The sequence below is a fragment of the Odocoileus virginianus genome, unplaced genomic scaffold, assembly GCF_023699985.2.
Source record: "Odocoileus virginianus isolate 20LAN1187 ecotype Illinois unplaced genomic scaffold, Ovbor_1.2 Unplaced_Contig_45, whole genome shotgun sequence".
Lineage (NCBI taxonomy): Eukaryota > Metazoa > Chordata > Mammalia > Artiodactyla > Cervidae > Odocoileus > Odocoileus virginianus.
In genome coordinates this window covers 62216-82306 of record NW_027224362.1, presented here as the reverse complement: position 1 = coordinate 82306, position 20091 = coordinate 62216, and the positions used below count along the sequence as shown (strand labels likewise).

General features: G+C 36.4%; 1 protein-coding gene across 2 annotated transcripts; it reads left to right on the top strand.

Annotated features, from left to right (window-relative positions):
• Window positions 1-4650: 4650 nt before the first annotated feature.
• Window positions 4651-18438, top strand: LPAR4 (lysophosphatidic acid receptor 4). 2 transcript variants are annotated; one of them, XR_011486637.1, is made up of 5 exons: window positions 4651-4988; window positions 7276-7325; window positions 8370-8471; window positions 14163-14301; window positions 18178-18438. XR_011486637.1 is itself a non-coding variant. In XM_020904531.2 (4 exons), exon 4 carries the CDS (start codon window positions 14240-14242, stop codon window positions 15350-15352), a length of 1113 nt encoding a protein of 370 aa, XP_020760190.1. In that variant the 5' UTR covers window positions 4651-4988; window positions 7276-7325; window positions 8370-8471; window positions 14163-14239; the 3' UTR covers window positions 15353-18132. The 2 variants fall into 2 exon arrangements, 1 of the variants encoding a protein (XP_020760190.1); XM_020904531.2 differs by lacking the exon at window positions 18178-18438 and having other exon boundaries at window positions 14163-18132.
• The last annotated feature ends 1653 nt before the right edge of the window (window positions 18439-20091 follow it).

Sequence of the window (20091 nt, the reverse complement as noted above, 5' to 3'; positions counted from 1 at the left end):
ACCTGCAAGTAGGTTCATCAATACCATTAAAAAGTAATGGCTACATCATTAAAAAGAAGCACTGAAGCACATACATTATCATATGCAAAATAGATAGCTGGTGGGAATTTGCTGTATAACTGCAGGGAGTTCAAACCCAGTGCTCTATGAATGACAACCTAGAGGGTGGGATGGGGTGAGAGGTGGGAAGGAGGTTCAAGAGGGAGGGGACATATGTATACATGTATATATATGTATATATGTACATGTATATATGTATATATGTATACCTATGGCTGATGCATGTTGATGTATGACAGAAACCAACATAATATTGTAAAGCAATTATCCTCCTAATTAAAAATAAATGAATTTTAAAAAGAAATTTTTAAACCTTAGAATGATTAAAAAACCATACATTTTATTAGTGGAATTCGTCAGCTTTTGGTGATCAATTTGCATTACAAAACATAGATCCTTATGCTTGCTCATGAACAATATATTTGGGGCAGACTTGTAAGTGCTCTATCAAAAGAATATGTGATTATGATTATTAGCCTGAAAATTGGCAGAATTACTGGAGGAATTACTAGATGTATGGCTTTGGGCAAGTCTCTTAATCTTTCTGTACCTGATTTTTAAGTATAAAAGAAGAATAATAATTGTAACTGCAACACGGCATTGTTGTGCAGATTAGGTAAATGAATATGGGAAAAGCACTTAGAATATTACCAGGGGTAGAGTAATGGTCAAGAATAGTTTACTATTGCTATTATTATTATTGCCCTGATGTTTTTTCTAACCCATACTAAGTATTCAGGACTTCTGGGTGCTTTACAAAACTCACTGGTTAAAATGTTCATTTTCTTCAACCATCAACCCTGCCTATAGCAATGGAACCTTGCTATTATCTAAGCCTCTTCAGTTAAATGAGAAGGAAATCACAGTTGCCAGAGCAAGTGCTAAGAGGTCATGGTTCTCCAGTGTGAAGGATGAGCTAAAAAATCTTCCAGGGACTATGACTGAAAAAAATACTTTCTGCCCTTTCAGTGATGTAGTGTCCAGTATTATGAACTGGTTTGGAACTTAACTGGTGGTCCTTTCCTCCCACTGAAGCAAAAAAGACTGTATTAAGAAGAAAGTCTATAAGATTCAGGATCTTGCCTTTGTTTTATTAAAGGTTTCAAGACATCTGCTAATTAATGCAAAATAAGTACTTAAATGACCTCTTTTCCTGGAACACTACCCAGGTTTATATAGGCACTGTGTTCATTTAGAGAATATAAGAGTCATCAAGATTGTTAGTGGGACCGTAAGGCAGAGTAAAAATCCTTTGGTTACATCTGTACTGTTTCTAAGGAAACTAGCATAGTTTTGAGTCTTAGAACTTGGGGTGAATTCACCCAGTCATTTGATATTGTTGGCAGAAAAAAAAGTGATTTGGGTTTGCAGTGTTTAGATCTTAAGCATCTGACTGTTCTTTCCCTAGTGTGTAAATTCCCAGTTGGAAGTTAGTCATATTTTGTTACTCTCTATTCAGATAAAATGAAATTTACACCCTCCCAAGTAGCTCTGAAAGCACTTTTTTTCAGCTGCATATTCATCCCTTACCTCCAAGTAGCAAAGACATCAGCAACTCAATGAAGGCATTTTTAAAAGGACTTTTTGGGTTAAGTTGTGTGGGCTATAAACTGGTTGTTTGGAAAACACCTTGGAAAGCTTTAATTTTCCCCCTTCCACCTTACAAATATTAGAGCAAGCAGAACCAGAATGTTCACAGTGGGGATTTTGAGATGCAAGCCAAAGGAGATGGTAGTGGATAAGCTTTAGTACTTTCGTGTTAATAGGACTTTTTATTTATACGCTTGTACCCTTTGTTGTAAAGTAACACCTTGATGTGGACTTGTTTGTAAAGGATGAAATGACACAGGTTTTCAGCTAATGAGTAAAATAAGACAAAATAAAACAAGAAATGTTGCTGCTCTACTTAAGTGTTTTTGAGAACATTACTAATATTAATTTTTAATTAAGGAGATACAGATCCTATCTTCTTGGAGTTTGTAGTTGGGAGAGACCAAAAATCAAATTATCATACAAATAAAAAAATTGCCACATCTTATAAACGTATACCTGTGATGAATACACTGAACAAAAGGTCCATAATGCTGTAAGAACTATTAAGTGTATGTAATCTGAACTAGGGATAAGGAAAGGTCCCCTGAAGATATGATTACTGTGATAAGTTCTGAAGGAGGAGTAGGAATGACCTTGGTGAAGGGGAAGCTAGAGAGAGGGAGAGTGTTACAGGCAAGGGGACTAACATGTAGAAAGGGCTATGGTGTGAAGGATCATATATCATTCTAGGAAGCTGAAGTAGGTCAGTTAGGCTAGAGCTCAGAGAAGGAGTGATGCAAGAAGGCCATGTGACCCAGTGAAATGGTAAATAATCTGGGAGTCACTTGTGAGATTAATCAGAAAGGTACTTGGGTATCTTAAGGAGAAATGAAGGCAGATGAGTTGGAAGACTGAGGAATATTTGTACAAAGAGGAGAAAGATAATGAGCTGATCATACAGACAAATAGATAGTGACCATGACTAAAACTTCCTTGTGGCTCAGCTGGTAAAGAATCCGCCTGCAGTGTGGGAGACCTGGGTTTGATCCCTGGGTTGGGAAGATCCCCTGGAGAAGGGAAAGGCTACCCACTCCAGTATTCTGGCCTGGAGAATTCTCATGGACTGTATAGTCCATGGGGTCACAAAGAGTCGGACACAACTGAGTGACTTTCACTTTCACTTTCTATGACAAAAATTTGACTTTAATCATTGTGGTGCACTAAGTTGCTACAATTGAGCCCTCTGGCATAAAAGCTCTTATCATCCTTTTTTTTCCCTCTTCACAAACCAATTTCATTTTCCCCTTCTCTCATTCTACACCTACTGCATCTGATCACTTATTATCTGGCCCCCTGAAAAGATTTCTCCTTGTTTTCTTGGCTTATTTAAATACCAATTATTTATCCATTATTTATCAAGGTCCAGTTTGAATTCCACTTCTTCTGGGAAGCCCTTCTGGCTTTATCCATGGGACTTCATCTCCATCCTCTAATCCATTACAGAACTTACTCTCCATATAATGAGTTTAATATTTTTTGAAATTTCCTTTCATATCTTACCCTTTCATGCGTCTTGTGTCCCCAGCTAGACTGTGAGGCACTGCAGGACAGTGACTATATCTTTCTCTTGTAGATTGATAAAGATGCCAAAGACTGATCCAGGCTCAGAGTGGGTGAATGACCTTTTGTGGAGACATAGCCAATTCTGAAACTGACGGAAATAGATATACCTGAGATAAGTGGAGAGGGGAACAGAACAAGCAGAGACTGGGAGTGGGGGAGAAGGAAAACAACAGAGAAAGTGCTTTTTAGATTCAGTCACAAATAATAAGGCTAGTATCAGCTTCACACTTGCTTGCTAGTCCTGACTGTTAGTGAAAGGTCATAATAGAGCTATAGAAAGAGGGAGAATTAATAAAGATGAAGCATGCCTTATTTGGGAGGCAGCTTAATTATATAGACCAAAGCTTTAAAGCAGTCAGAGAATCCCTCAATTCTCCAGGAACACCGCTCTACCCAGAGTAAGAAAGCACCTTATCTCTGGCCCAAGAGTTTCATTCCAGAGAAGGGGGAGGAGTGGCTGCTGGTGGTGGCATTGGCAGTGAGTGGAGATAGAGGAGAGAAGGATGAAGGGAGCTGACAGAAGGGAAGAATTAGTGAGAAGTTACAGATGGGTGAATGAATTTATGCAACAAATTTAAATCAAAGAGAGGGGAAGAGAAGGAGGGGGAAAAAAAAAAAAAACAGTGTGACAACCAAGGTGGTAAACCTATAGGAAAAGAACTTGCCCAGGGGGCAGTAGGTATTCAGTTGAAGATAAGTTCCCATTATAAACAAATTGCATCTGTACTATTTATTTTGGTTTTTAGCAAAACTCTGAAAAATCTCATGGTAATTAGATGTCCTTCCAGGAAGTTATTTAAGCAAAGTGTAGACCCTCCTTTTGCCACAGAGTACTCCCTAGTACATGGAAGGTGGGTACTAAAGCTCTGGGACACCAGCACATCTCCATCTGAGGGCACTTCACTGGCTTAAGTGAGTATAGTATTAAATTTCATTTTAATGTGGTGGTGGGAGATATAGGTAGGAGTGTATTTTGCATAGGAGTGTATTTATGGTACCAGTCACTTTGCCTTTCCTTGCCCCTATTATTATTAATATTGTTATTGCAATTATTTTAAACAAGTTGGAACAAATATGGGCTGCTCAAAAGTGAAACACTCCTCCCAGTTTGGAGTTTCCTCTCATCCTCCTCTTTAGACTTGTAAGGGGATGGGGGAAGATAGCAGTCCTGCAGCGAAGACAGGCACACAGGCTTTCTCAGAGGACTGATTGCCCAGGGAAGACATTTTTTTTATACTGTAAAGTGGCACTTACGCCGCCAGTTCTTGACTGTGAAAACTGCTTTTCCTGGGCAATGCTCTTTAAGGAAAAACTTCTTCAGTCCAGTGATTGGTGACTGAGGGAACCGTGGAGCACAGAGGATTGGGCGGGATCTTGGCTCCTAATAATGCCTTCTTATCCAATGAAAAGCATTTCCTATTGAGACCCCCAAGAGTTCCCCAGGCCCTCCGCTCAGGCCCGGACTTTGGGCCTTTTCTTGAGTCCCGGTTTTAAAGGCATGCCAGCTACAGCATTCAAGAGGGCCGTTCCTTAACAAAGGGAAAGAGATAAATGTAAATAAGCTCACATTTTCAGAAGGAGCAGTTTGCTGTAAGAAGCTTCAGCAGCCAGAGTCTGCTACTTTGGGCTGGGATAAACTTTCCCTGTAAAAAAAAAAAAACTAAAAGATTAAAATATGCACTTTTAAAGTGCGAGTTTCCCGTTTACATGTTTATTAGCTAATTGTCTACAGGCATGAGCACACTCTCTCATCTAGCACACTCTTTCTTGGGGTAAGTCTCTTTGAGAAAGATTTGATTCGGGCGTTTGGGGGTGGGGGATGGCGTAACAAACTTCAGTGGAAGCACTGAGGCTTTGAGGGTTTGGGGAAAGAAATTAGATTTCAACTCTGAAGTGCTGAACAGGGATCTTCGTGTTGAATGTTTACAAAAGAGGATTTTCTATTGTTTTGGCAATAATACTGTTTCAGTGGAAGAGATACAGTATTTTCAGGCTGTTTCATGTTAACACAGTTGTCCTAAAAAGCTGATTTAAAAATCACAGAGTAAAGCAATTTATAAATTTCTTTGGCTAGTTTTATGTTTCTTTGGTTTACAATTGATTGTGAGCTAATGTGGCTTCTATTATTATGAGGTTTCTTCTAGTGAAACTATACAGCAGCATGCCTTTGATGCCTAATTGATTTGTGGAGAATGTGACATTTGCTTTATTGAATAATTCATGAATAATCCATAAAGGAAGAAACACAGTTTAATGGGAAACTAATTCTGGCATAAATGGAATTTGCTCTTATATGTGAAATTAATTACCATTTTCCAAACAAATGCAATAATGTGACATTTAAAATTCTCTTCTTGTATATCCTGAATATTTAAAAAATTTTTTTTTTACTTACAAGATTTTGTTGAATTGATAAATATTGTATTTTAGTTACTTTGTTTTAGGACATTGAGCACTGTAATTTATTATTATTGCACTGTGGAAAGGACCAGACAAATTCTAAGATTAGAATATTTCAGAGCTTAGTTGGGTTGTTCACTTTGCTACCTTACCAAATTATACCAACTTTCTTTTCCCTTACCTAATATGAAGAAGACAGCAATAATAACCTAAGCTCCAAATTATTCAGTGGCTTTGAAACATTTATTTTTCAGAACAGAATTTCAAATAACATATCCCATCAACATAGACTGTAAATTATTTTGCCTTGTCACAGATGAAATGTGCTCTTGCTGAAAAAGATGAGTTCAGCTGAAACACTTGATGGCCGCTTTACTCTGAAGCGTCTCCTGCTAATCAGAGATGCAAATGAAAGCCCTATTTGAAAAAGCAGACAAGTCTTTCTGAATGTATACTCACAAAAGTTAAAAAGAGGACTGGGAATATGACTTACAGAGATAGGCTAAGTTTAGCTAAAGCTTAATTTATTCAATTCCATCGGACAGAAACTGTAATGAAAGTTGTTGCCCTTACTGTGGTGTGGTCAAAGATTAATTGTGTAAGTTGCCTTTTTTCTGTCTATATGGTCATTGTGTATAGTCTACTCTTGGCCTTTTTAAGGGAGAGGAGAAAGCTTAATAATGTACTTGTGAATATTAGTACTAAAAATTGGGAGCTTGATAGGAATTCACCTACCATTGGTTATTCAGTCCCACTTTTAGTAGATAAATAACTGGTTATTAGAGCAAGGCATAGGATAAGTAGTCTACTGATTCCTTATAGTTATGTTCTGAAGTATTTCAATAACCTTATATTTTGAGGAGAGAGGTGACTGGGGAACAGGTAGAATAAGTCAAGGATTAAGACCTAGACAATTAGAGCTGATATGAGCATGAGGAAAGAAGAGGAGGAAAATGAGGTTATCAGGGCGACTTTACCATATAAATGCCAGCTTGATCTGTGATTCTTAGGTAATGATAAAAATTAATAATATTTACTTCTGATTTTTTTTTTACTTCTGATGTTAAATCTAAACTATGTATGGTAATGGATGTTGACTAGACTTACTGTGATGATCATTTCACAATGCATACAAATATCAATCAAATCATTATAATGTATATTTAAACTAATATTATCTCAATTATACCTCAATTAAAAATACAATAAATTAGCAATAGTTTTACTGAGTCTAATAAAAATTAATTTCCCTTATCTCAGACTTTGAGGGATTAAAATTTTTTTTTGCAGTGACAAATGGGAGCAGGTGAAAACATCTGATAGGAGGGAACAGCCAGTAAAGTCACACTGCCATGACGCCAATTGAAGGCTGCTAATAATCAAGGCAAAGATGGAGGAAAAAGAGAAACTGAGGACCAGAAGGGGACTGTGACTTGGTCTCACACAGTTAGCTAGTGATGGGGCTGGATGTGGCTTCATTGAATTAATACCAAATATGAAAACTTCTAGGTATTTGAACTTCTTAGTTTTCTTTGATTCTAAACAAAGAAATTTTTTCTTTATAATCTGTGTCAATTGTGAAAGCCATAACAAAAAGAAATGTTAAAGTTCTGTCTTTCTTTTATATAAATAAATAAAATAATATCAATTTCTTTCCAGGAATACTGGTCTCTGGAGGAGTGTGAAAATCAATTCTCCTTAATGTTAAGGTGATCTCAAATATATTTAAAATTGTCTCATGATTTTATTTTTAAGTTTTGATTCCTATAGATTAGAGAAAAATTATTTCAGGAGAGTTCAAGCATAGCAGTCTACTTTGTTTTGTTTAGGCCACCTTCAGAAGGGAGTGAGGTGTGATGATAGTATAAATCTGCCACTTTACAGACAGTAAGTGCTATTTGTAAGAATACCATTGCAGAATATTTCTGGTTCTATACAGGTATTTTAGGTAGAATTGTGATTTGAAGATGTTACAGACATGCTATATTATGTTGGTCTAGGACATCCTAGTAGAGGCAGTGGTGACTGTCAGTGTGCTAATATCCAGTAATTGAAGACTTGCTCATATGACTACAGTTCAGAGAAGGAAGAAATCCAGCTGGACTAGGGATGCAGGTTAGAGACAAGGCAGTAAGGTCTCCACATGTTGTTCCAGTCTTCTTTCCTCTTCCCCTATCAAGGCTCCTGCTCAATAGTAATAGTCATTGCCAGGGAAAAGAAAGGAGAAAAACAACAACAACAAAACCCAAAGAACCAGTACAACTTCAATCGAAATAAGGAAATCTCCTTTGTTCTGTTATTTTTAATGTAAAGTAATCTGAGCAAACTCCAGAAGGTAGTGAAGGACAGGGGAGCCTGACGTGCTGTAGTCCATGGGGTCACAAAGAGTCAGACACATCTTAGTGACTAAATAACAACAAAAACAATTACCTTATAAAGTGGAAGAAGTATTTTATGCCTTTTGTCACTAGTTAACCTTAAATGATTATAAGTTACATAAATTCATGGACTTTGTGTGTGTTAATATAACTAATAAAATATGACATAGCAGTAACAAATTTCCAAAATAAAATGTTATCAGCAACTCTGTAATAATGAAATCAAAAGCATTTATATACCATTTTTAAATGTGTTGGCTCTCATTTACTCTGATTTATATCATATAATAATTTTTTTTACCTTATGATTTTGGTATACATTTTATTGAAAAGTTCTCTCCATAACATGCTATTGTGATTATTTCTATTTCACAGTATCCATTGGAGGAAATCTCTAACCACAGTACCTCCGGAAAGTTCATTGGTCAACCAAGTCTTGGATAAAATTGGTGCCAGAAGTTGGTTTGAACTAATGTGGTGAGTACCACTGTTCTGGTAATAACTCTCTCTAAAATTCTTAAGTTTATTCTCCAACTTTTTTTCTAACCAGTGTTTCCAGTTTATTACAGATTATATGATTTTAAAAATCCAGAATGTAGGGAAGAGTTGTAATTGTTTATTGTAATCCAGGCAGATTTGGTGTGGAAAAATATTGATTCTTTGGTTTAGGCCTTCTCTGCCACTGGAGAAGGAAATGGCAACCCACTCCAGTGTTCGTTGCCTGGAGAATCCCAGGGACGGGGAGCCTGGTGGGCTGCTGTCTATGGGATCACACAGAGTTGGACACGACTGATGTGACTTAGCAGCAGCAGCAGCAGCATTAGACTGTGTTATCAGATTAGTGATAGTGAGAGACTATTAGTGAGAGACTAGAATAATTTTTTAGTGAAAAAAGTTAATCACTAAGGATAGAACTGCTCAGATTAGGATGTATGTCAATTTCCTGCTCATTTCAAATAAAGCAGGAGGACAAAACAGTCATAGCAATCTTAGTGTGAACCAAATGTAACATAAAGAGACTTCTTCAGAAGGATATTTCTTGTATAAACAATAAAGGAGGATAAAAAATAAAATAAATAAGTCTTATCAATTTAAGCATTTGACACAGAGAGAGGCTTGTTTGAGATGAGACCTGATATAGATGAATTTCCCAGCTCAGTTATGGAGTGAAACATTTACCAATGGTTTCCTCCATACGTAATTTTATATGGCTAGGTTGTGTTTTGAAAACTATTATAAAACAGTAACCAGTGCACAGAAACATCAATTGGAACCATGTGTTTGATTGTGACCTGTGCTTGTGACTTGGCCTAGAAGATTTCCTTAAGGAGTCTTCTCTGTTAGCAGCCACTCGTCTGAGGAACGGCAATTTGGACATATTCCCTATTACTCCAGTGGGATAGCTTTAATCTATATTTTTGCAACATTTTTGTATTTTTTAGTTTGCTTCACTGCTAAATATTTATAGACAAAGACCCAATAGGTTTCAGCTTCCTCTGAAAACTATTGTGGCAGTGTCCTAAGCTTCGACTAGAGTAGAAAGAGGAAATGGCTCTGGGGATCAGAAGCACTCTGATCTGACCCAAGCTCATTAAAAAGGGAGCAAAGCCTGTTCTGTACATCTGTGTCTCTTTTTCTCCAACTAATAAAAATAAATGAAAAAAAAAAAAGGGAGCAAAGCAAGGAAAATTGAGTATTCTCTTTCTTTAAGGCCTTGTCTCCCTGAATTGTCTCCCTGAATTATGGATTGTCTTCTGTAAGGAACAAAAGCAAGTCAGCCTTTCTGGGCTACTGGGAATATGCCAGAAATTAGACCTTTGTTTTCAATATATCATCTGAAAATTTAGCACTTAGTAAAGTGATTTAGATATTCATCTTTACAGGAAAAAAGGGCTAACTCTACTTCCTCCAGGAGCCCCAAAGACCCCAAGCATGTTATATTTCGTTATCATTAGAAATTTTTTATAAAGGAAAAACATTGTGAACACTACTGTGAACTGTCTGAACTGGCTCCATATGTGTAGGTCAAAGTTAAAAATTCATGAAGGTCAGATTTCTTTTTGGCCAACCTCCAGGTAACTTGCTTCCTGCCTGTTGTCACTGAAAATACATCCACTCAGCACTCTGGACCCCTAGGTGATTAATTTATAATAATTGGCTGTAAAAGTCTTCACAAGATAATAGTCTAATGCTACTTGCAGTGAAGGATGTAATTAACTATGTCAGTCTATTTTTTTTTTCTTCTTCATCTCTTCTGAAGCTCAAGTGTTGGCCTTTTGCCTCCATTCAGTACACAATATGTTAGCCATTTAGGAAAATATAGTGGTTAAAAAAACACTGTTTATTTCAGTGGAAAGAAAAGAAAGCCAGTTAGAAAAGAGATCTCGTTTCTCTCTTTCATTGATTTTTTCTTCAGAATTAGTTTTAAGAGTCAAATGCCTCTCTGATTTTTTTTAACCATAGCTCAGTGGGAAGATATTCCTTTTGGTATACACTCCTGGGTTGTCCTGTTATGATAAAATTGCGTAGTTAAGGTAGAAACTCAAGGGAAGATTTCTGAAGTAGAGTGTTAGGAGGTGTTAGGAGGAAGATGTGTTACTAATATGAAGTTCAGCGTACCAAGAAAGACAGAGACATGTGTCCAGCTGTGTTAGATGAAGGAAAATGAAAAAAAAAAAAAAAACTCCTGTAATATTTCTTTGTGGTTAGGTAGGACTGAATGCTGGGCAAGCTCATAAAGCTACTCACAAACCCTGTTGAATCTTCCTAGCCTCAGCTGGGAGGCTTAGAGGTAATGTTTATACAGGGAAGAGAAACTGTATAGCCAAGTTACAGAGCAAACCAATGTCTGAATCAGAAATAGAACTCCTTGCTTCCAGTGCTGTGTTAAATCCCAGCACCACACCCTCTCCGCCAGACAGCAAAAGGTGCTGTGTGTTTGAGCAAGGGAAAGCTATGAATAGGGCCTTAGTGACAGTTTTCCCATGCTCTCTCTTCAGGATTGAGACTGTAATGCTTTATTGTCTTTGTTCCTTTCTCTCCCATAGAACTTGGTCATGCAAAGCAGAAGAACAGAAGTGCCAGACATTTGCAGACTGTCTGCTGTGGATATAGTGTATATGTTCTAAGAGATATAAAACTGAATAGAAAACTGGGGATTTTTGAAACAGTTATTTGAAAACAGCTATTTGAAACATGCCATCTTGGGAAGTACAAAATAATACAGAGCCAGTGAGCTAGAGGTATACTCTGGAAAGGGATCACCAGTGGGCAGACTGGAGGGACTCTGAGCAAATATGGAAAGTCTTCTATTATGAAAGCATTTTCCAAATAAAATTTATTGACAGTACTTATTGTAGAAGGCAAGTGCAAGCAAATCATAGTGAATGAGGCTTGACTTTAATGTTAGGGGTTTTTCAGTCCCATAATTTCATTAGATTATGTGATTATGTTAGAGGGATATTTTTGACTAGTTTGATTTCTTTCAGCAATAAAAAAAAAAAATGATTTCCAGACTAATGGGTAGCATGTTGGGTGTAAAATGGTATATAATGTGGTTTAAGCAGTTGAGAAGTTGACATTGTCTTCCTTTCTGCCAACCCCTTGGTGAAGCAATCTGTAGAAACTTAGATTTACAGCTCTCAAAGTGAGGTTTGAATGCCATTGACTGAGATTTTCCTGGCTTTTCATTTTTCTTTTTCAGATTAGATTCATTGACCTTAAGCAGTCATTATGTACTTTTTTTTTCTGAGAAAAATGGAAGAAGTCAGATGGAGCAAGGTAGAGAGGATGAAATTAGAGGAATTATCTTCCGAGCCCTTAATACAAATTAGATGGAAATAGTGACCTCTCTCCAGCAAGGTCTTCTTTTTTGTGTGTTTTATTCTTCCTTTTCTCTCAGTTCTTCTATTTTTCATTCTCTGCTACTTTCTTTGCTATTCTCTGTTCTGCTCTCCGCATCTATTTTTATTTCTTCCTTGTCTGGATTTTTTTTTTTTTTTCCCTCCTGGACCTTCCTTTGTCAAGATTCTTACCATACCCTGCTTTCATGTATTAAGGTCACTTCTGGCAAAAGTTGAGCTGGCTTTTGAGTTGAGCCATCTCATATGAGATGAAATGGCCATGAAGGAATATGATCTTACAGAAGTGTTAGACTCAGGGGAGGCACTCCATAAAGCTCGTTAAATGAGAATTCAGAAACAGCACACTTCCAATTTTAACTTTAAACTTTGCTGTTAAAAATGCCAACACTTTTTTTGCACTCTTGTTTTCTCGAAAGTCAGCTCTCATTCTAGGCACTACAGTGAGTGAATTTTTTTTTTTTTTTTTTTTTTTGTCTCTCTCAAATCGTGTTTTCCTCCCTCAGGCCAACCACTGGTTGAAGTGACTTCAGACCTCTATATCTCCGGCAGATTCCTCCTGCCACTCCCTTTTCTGTTATATATGAGGTCCTGTGACCTGTTCCAGGAGTTGGAAAGAAAGAGTGACATAAGGAGGAATCAATTCAGAGAAATGGCTTTCACATTTTAAAATATAATCATGTGCAAACTCATTACTGGGTATGTCAGGAACAAAGACCACTTTCACTCCATATCCTCTTCATTGAAAAGAATTCATTCAGCTGCAACTTATTCATAGTGCATTATAGAGCATTCAGAAGACAGTCCTCCAATGGCGGCTGTTGACCTAGGAGCATGTTAGTAAGATTTCTATATGCACCTTGAACGATATTGGTTCAGATATCCAACAAAGATAATTAGTCAGTGACCTCCACATGTACAAGAATAGCTGTTCAACTCAAATCTACCTTTCATATTTCACTTTTATGTAGCTAGAAAAGGCTTTATTGACCTGGGCCATTTTAAAAGCTAAAAGCATGAATGTAACTCATGGAATGGGCAGTGGGAGAGGGAGTAAGACAATATCCAAGGCTCAGGGTCTGGCATGAAAGAAACTTGGTAAGGGACCACAATCTAAAGGAGAGAAACACTGCAATTATCATTTGAATTCTCTCTCTATAGAGGCTTTGTAATGGAGTGAGAAAAGTTTCAGCCAAAAGTTTTAATGTACTGAGGAATTCCTGCTCTCTGAACCTGTATTTTAGAAGAAAAGATGAATCAACATTTTATTTTATTTTATTTTTTTAATTTTTTTCCATTTATTTTTATTAGTTGGAGGCTAATTACTTCACAACATTTCAGTGGGTTTTGTCATACATTGACATGAATCAGCCATGGAGTTACATGTATTCCCCATCCCGATCCCCCCTCCCACCTCCCTCTCCACCCGATTCCTCTGGGTCTTCCCAGTGCACCAGGTAAGCCGAGCACTTGTCTCATGCATCCAACCTGGGCTGGTGATCTGTTTCACTATAGATAATATACATGCTGTTCTTTCGAAACATCCCACCCTCGCCTTCTCCCACAGAGTCCAAAAGTCTGTTCTGTACATCTGTGTCTCTTTTTCTGTTTTGCATATAATCAACATTTTAATTCAGGAGTTTACTTATAACTTTTTAAAGAGGTTTTCCTGGAGGTCTCATATCCACATTTAGTCTTGTGCAGTAGAACTAATACTCAACAATGAAGTTTAGTAATACCAGAGAGTAGACAATATAATTTAGAGAAGCTTAATAATCCTCTGGTTAGGAATTTAAAAAGAACACCTGAATTCTGGTTCTGACTATACCATTTACATGTTCTTACAATTCTGACATTATGTAATTCTAAATTATATAAGCCTCAGTTTCTGCTTCTGCAACATGATGATAAATTCCTACCTTGCCTATCTCATGGTGTTTTTGTGGGAATCAAATAAAAAACATTTTTGAAGTTAAAAAATTATACAAATTTCCAAGTATTAGCATTGTTTTAAATATCAGAGTCTCCATATCCCTACCCCTGCTAGCCTAGGGCTCCCAAGGAACAAATACCTTATTCCTGTGAATTGCAATGCTACAGTATAGTGCTTACTGTCTTGAGTGTGGTCCCTCCTGTTCTTGCAAGATACTCTTGTACTACCTTTTAACATATGGTAGGTAATCAAAAGGTACTTGTTAAACTGAACTGAATATGCATGTTATTTCCAGTCTGTGTGAACAGAATATCTTTTACTCCACAAAGATGGATGGAAGGTAGATTTGATGACTCTTAATCTTATCTTCCATAGGAGGAAAACATTTCCTACCAGTCTTTAGTCTCAGAGTGCTGAACCCTGCAGCCCGCAGGCCTCCTGAATAAAAGTCCATGGGTGACAGAAGATTCATTGACTTCCAATTCCAAGATTTAAATTCAAACCTCAGACCCAGGTTGGGCAATGCTACTGCCAATAATACTTGCATTGTTGATGATTCCTTCAAGTATAATCTGAATGGTGCTGTCTACAGTGTTGTATTCATCCTGGGTTTGATAACCAACAGTGCCTCTCTGTTCGTCTTCTGCTTCCGCATGAAAATGAGAAGTGAGACAGCTATTTTCATCACCAATCTGGCCCTCTCTGATTTGCTCTTTGTCTGCACTCTACCTTTCAAAATATTTTACAATTTCAACCGCCACTGGCCTTTTGGTGATACCCTCTGCAAGATCTCTGGGACTGCATTCCTAACCAACATCTATGGGAGCATGCTCTTCCTTACCTGTATTAGCGTGGATCGTTTCCTGGCCATTGTCTATCCCTTCCGATCCCGTACCATTAGGACCAGGAGGAATTCTGCCATTGTGTGTGCTGGAGTCTGGATCCTAGTCCTCAGTGGTGGTATTTCAGCCTCTTTATTCTCCACCACTAATGTCAACAATGCAACCACCACCTGCTTTGAGGGCTTCTCCAAACGTGTATGGAAGACATATCTGTCCAAGATAACCATATTTATTGAAGTTGTTGGTTTTATCATTCCTTTGATACTGAATGTCTCTTGCTCTTCTGTGGTGCTAAAAACCCTCCGTAAGCCTGCTACATTGTCTCAAATTGGGACTAATAAGAAAAAAGTGCTGAAGATGATCACAGTGCATATGGCAGTCTTTGTGGTATGCTTTGTACCCTATAACTCTGTTCTCTTCCTGTATGCCCTGGTGCGCTCCCAAGCCATTACCAATTGCTTGTTGGAAAGATTTGCAAAGATTATGTATCCAATCACCTTGTGCCTTGCAACTCTAAACTGTTGCTTTGACCCTTTCATCTATTACTTCACCCTTGAGTCCTTTCAGAAGTCCTTCTATATCAATACCCATATCAGGATGGAGTCTCTGTTTAAGACTGAAACACCTCTGACCACAAAGCCTTCCCTTCCAGCTATTCAAGAGGAAGTTAGTGATCAAACAACACATAATGGTGGTGAATTAATGCTAGAATCCACCTTCTAGGTACAAGAAGTCTCTTTAGGTCCAGATATGGTTTCTTCTATGATTTTTCTATGCTATGAATAAAAAATTTGAAGCTAATGATATTAAGAATAGATCAATGTACTGAATATAATCAGCTACATTTATTTGAATGTTTATTGTAATACATATATTGTTTTGTTCAATAATTATAGGTCACATCTAATTACAACAGCCAAAAGGAATTGCCAAACTGTTCTTCTGGGCTGGAAATTCAGTGTACCACATTATATAAGTCGACAGTAGCCTTGACTTCAGTGATACAGAGGTTACTTAAAAACTTTGAAAAAATATATTTCCATTCCAATATTTGGTAATTAGTTTGGGCCTATAAATATAGAACAAATTCAGGTATTTGTTTTTAAACAACCTTTTGTGTTACTACTGATATATACTAGTCTTCTTTTCGCTTTTTGAATTGTCGTTGAGTTTATTTTAGTACAAGAACATACTTTAACATTATTAATAAAAAAGTATCAAATTTAAAAAAGTAAAATGTATTGCATATATTTTAAAAGCAGAAACATAACTTGTGTTTGTATGAATATTGCTGGGAAGAAACGGAAAATTAACTGGATTTACATATTTGCAGTTACCAGCAGTGTCAGCTTTTAAAACCTTTTCCTTTTTTATACTATATTAAATTTCTTATATGAAATGTCAAATCCAGAAAGCTGCTAAGTATGTGCCCAAAACAGGGCAAAATGGAAAGTCACATAAAACAACAAATGTTCATAAAAAACTAAGAGAAATTAATATTTTCTCTAAGAATTTTCAATTTTTTTCTTTTGGGAGACTAATTTTTATAAATATTCTGTATGTGAAATTTTGAAGCACAGTGCAACCATAAAGTGGCTCCATTTGTGCCCAGGTCAGAAGCAAATTGAAACAAAAAGACAAAAGTATAACAAAAATACAATAATAGAACAAAAAACTTTCTTAAAACTTGCATCAATCATTTTTTGAGGGAGGGAGCAGAGATCTGTAACTTTAAATTACTTATGCTTTCGTATTAATTTTGGAGCACAATGTAGCAAGAGAGCTGCTGAATTTGTGCCCAGGTTGGGAGCATATTGAAAAAAAATACATAAACCAAACTAAACCAATGCAAACAAACAAACACACACAAAAAGAAAAACTAAAACAATAAAAGCCACAAAAATATTCCTAACACTTGCATTAATATTTTATTTATTATTTGACTATATGTAAATTTTAAATTACTATATTATTTGTATAAAATTTTAGAGTACAAGTAGAAATCCACTACATTTGTGCCCAAGTCAGGAACTAACTGGAAAAAAATAAAAGCAAAATAACTCCGTAGAAAACAACAACAACACACACACACACACACAGAAACACAACTTAGAACTTTTCTGAGCATTTTTAAAACTTACAAGATGCTATAACTTTCTTATGATGCTTTGAATGAAAATGCAACTAGGAAGTTACTAAGCTGGCATCTACTTCATAAGCAGTTAAAATCAATATTTAAAAGTATATAAAAGAAAACTTTTTAAACTAATTTAAACAGCAAAAGCAGCAAAAACAGCTTTAGAATCTCTTACCGTTTATTGAATGAAGTATAGATTTAAGAATATTAAAACCTTAAACATAACTTCTGAGCATGGTATAGCTTGAAAGATTTGTGCTCAGGTAAGTAGTGAAAATGAATATCCTGCATACATACTACACACAACTACACACATAATAAACAAAACCAAAATATTCTTAAAGTATGTTTTAATCAATTTTTTAAATTATTTAGAGATGTGATAATTTTAAAATGCTAAGACTTCTTAAGTAAAAATTTCAGAAACAATGCATTTTGTAAGTTGCTGAATTTGCACCAGGGAGTGATTTTAAAAAGATTAAAAACCATAAAATAATGACAAAAGATTAAAACTTTTAAAGCCATAAGCTAATTGTTAAAACTCTTATTAACATTTGTCTTTCAGATATATGTAGATTAAAAACACTAAAATTTTAAGATAAAAATTCTTGAGCATAATGTAACTCTTAAAAACCGCTGAATCTTTCCCCGGACTAGGAACTGATTGAAAAAAAAGGCTAAAACAACAGAACGATAATAAAACAGAATTCTCAAAAATGGCATTACTTTTTTCCTCATGATCTAAATTCCTAAAAATAATCAGGCATTATATTGTCTTATGAAAACAGGTTATAGATTGAATATGTAAGGCATTAGATTAAGTTAGATGAAATTAGCTTAAGTTAGGTAAAGTTTGGTTGTTAGATTATATTGTAAGATCAAATTAGTTATCAAAGTATGAGTAATCTTTTTGTTTCTTTTAGTATTATTTCTCTTCTGTTTCTTATAAACTATATGTGAACTTTTGTTTGTGCCCTTGACTCTCAAAATTATGAAATTTTAGGCTTATTACACCAAACCATTTAATAGAATATATTAACCAGGTTGACATAAAGTATATCATTAAACCAATTTCCTTCTGTATAATTTCCATATTTAGTTTTGTTTACTTTTCCATTTTTCAACTTATTTTAATTTCAAATTTTATAGTTAATATAGCTTGCTAATAATAAAATTTTTGTCATATTAACAATGTAACCAACAAAATGTAATGTAAGCTAAATATAAAATTACCTTTTATTTTACATTTAAAAGCAAAAGCAATCATTCAACTGTAGTTACAACTTGGATTTTAAGTGCTTATTAAATGTAATAAAATACATTTGGATTATCTAGCAGTTATACTTCGGTCAAATATTTCTTCAACTTGCCCTTTTTATTGAATTATAATTGATATACAATGTTATATTAGTTTCAGGTATGCAGAAGACCTGAATAGACATTTTTCCAAGGAAGATGGTCAACAGGCATATCACATGAAAAGATGCTCAGCATCACTAATCATCAGGGATATGCAAGTAAAATGAGATACCACCTCACATCTGTCAGAATGGCTATTATTAAAAGGACAAGAAACAACAAATGTTGGCAAGAATATGGAGAAAAGGGACCCCTGAACTTTGCCTTTATCTGTGGGCATCCAGAGACAATTTTACCTTCCCTCCATCTTTCAGAAAAAACTTATTAAAGGATATTTGATCTCAAATCAATTCCAATACTTTGTTTTTGAAGTTGTCTGAAGACTAATGTTCAGTTGCAAAAGGAAAATCCCTGGGTGACTTTTCAGGCATCAAACTGAAAGGTTAAGCTGATTTGTCCAACTTGGCTTTGATTTATTTGCAGTTTATTGCCAAGTTGATGCTTGAATCTGACTTTTCAGATTTGCTGAAATACCCTAGGATGACTGGGAGGCCTGCGGAAAGTCAGGGGGAGGAAACATTTAACAACAGTGAGATGATTTTGGAAAGAGGTGGCTGACTGATCAATAACTAAAACAAGTGGTGGTCCCAGCATAGCAGCACAGGAAATTCCTAGTCATCCTTATGCCTTCTAACTCTCAGGGAAAGCAGTGTCAGCATTTCATAAAGTACATTGTATATTGGTTCCCCATGTGATGACAGCAAACATTGCCTTTTCTAACATCATGACCAGCATGGTCCACCCTAGGCTATGTTTAAAATTATAAGAACTTTGTCATTAGCGACCTTCTAAGCCAGATCCTCAGAAGAAATGGGGATATGCCATTGGTTTCACATCCTTATTAACCATCTTCCATCTCTGTACTCCCAAAGCCCTGCAGTTTATGTTTGCTATTGTTTCCCAAACTCTTTACCTATGTTTCTTGTGGCCCTTTAACATCTCTCCCCACCTCTTATAGAAATAGTACTTCTTTGTGGACCAAAACCAATATATAAATGACATAAATGTCTGCCAAGACAGTGACATATTGAAGAAATTTACATTGAGACACTACCCACTGCTTTTAATTCTCACTTTGGTGTTTGCATCTTATAAAAGGAGTCTGGGTAATTCAAATGACTGAAGCAGGGTTGGGATGGGGAGAGATGACTGTCCTTGCAAATGGTAAATCATCTCTTGAACTTCAGCCTCCCTCATCTCATGCAGTACAACCTCTGTACTGCGACTCTCTTTTCCCACTCTCTTGACACTACCCTGTGTACTACTGAGTTTAAAATATACAGTGCCTTCCTCCAGACAGTCTTTTTTTCCAAAATTGCCCCCTGATGACTGGGAACACATGCTCTCGTTTCATATATACTTGGATTATTTCCCTCAAATGTCTGCTGATCCTGGTGGACTTGGTGAAGTGGTTCTTAAAATATGAAGCAGTTTGTTTCAATGGAGAAGCCAAAGCACAGATGACTGAGTAAAAATTTGCCTGTATTCAGAGTTTTGAATAGCTATATACTTACCACTGCCTCGCTTCTTTCTCTCTCTGAGTGGGAATAGAGCTCTTCTGTCCCGAACACCCAGAGAGGTGCTGAATCCAGGAGGGCAGAAGAGTAGAGCCAGTGGAAGCCTAAAATATGGCAGTGAGGGAAACCAGGCAAGCCCCAAGATTAGGATGACTTGTGTATACCTTGTTTTCTTTCTTATCATGGTGGAGCTCTGCCCTAAAGATGTAAAGCTTGTTACAAAGAGCCTTCATTGCGCCCACTGCTAGTCTAGGATAAACTGTCTGCTCAGCTTTTTACCTTCCTCATTCAAGTTGATCGTCTTCCTCAGTTGAGATTATAGGACTTCTGGACTAGTCTTGATTCAAGGAGGTTTGAGGTTCTTGGGAAAGTTTGGCTGGGGGAGTGAC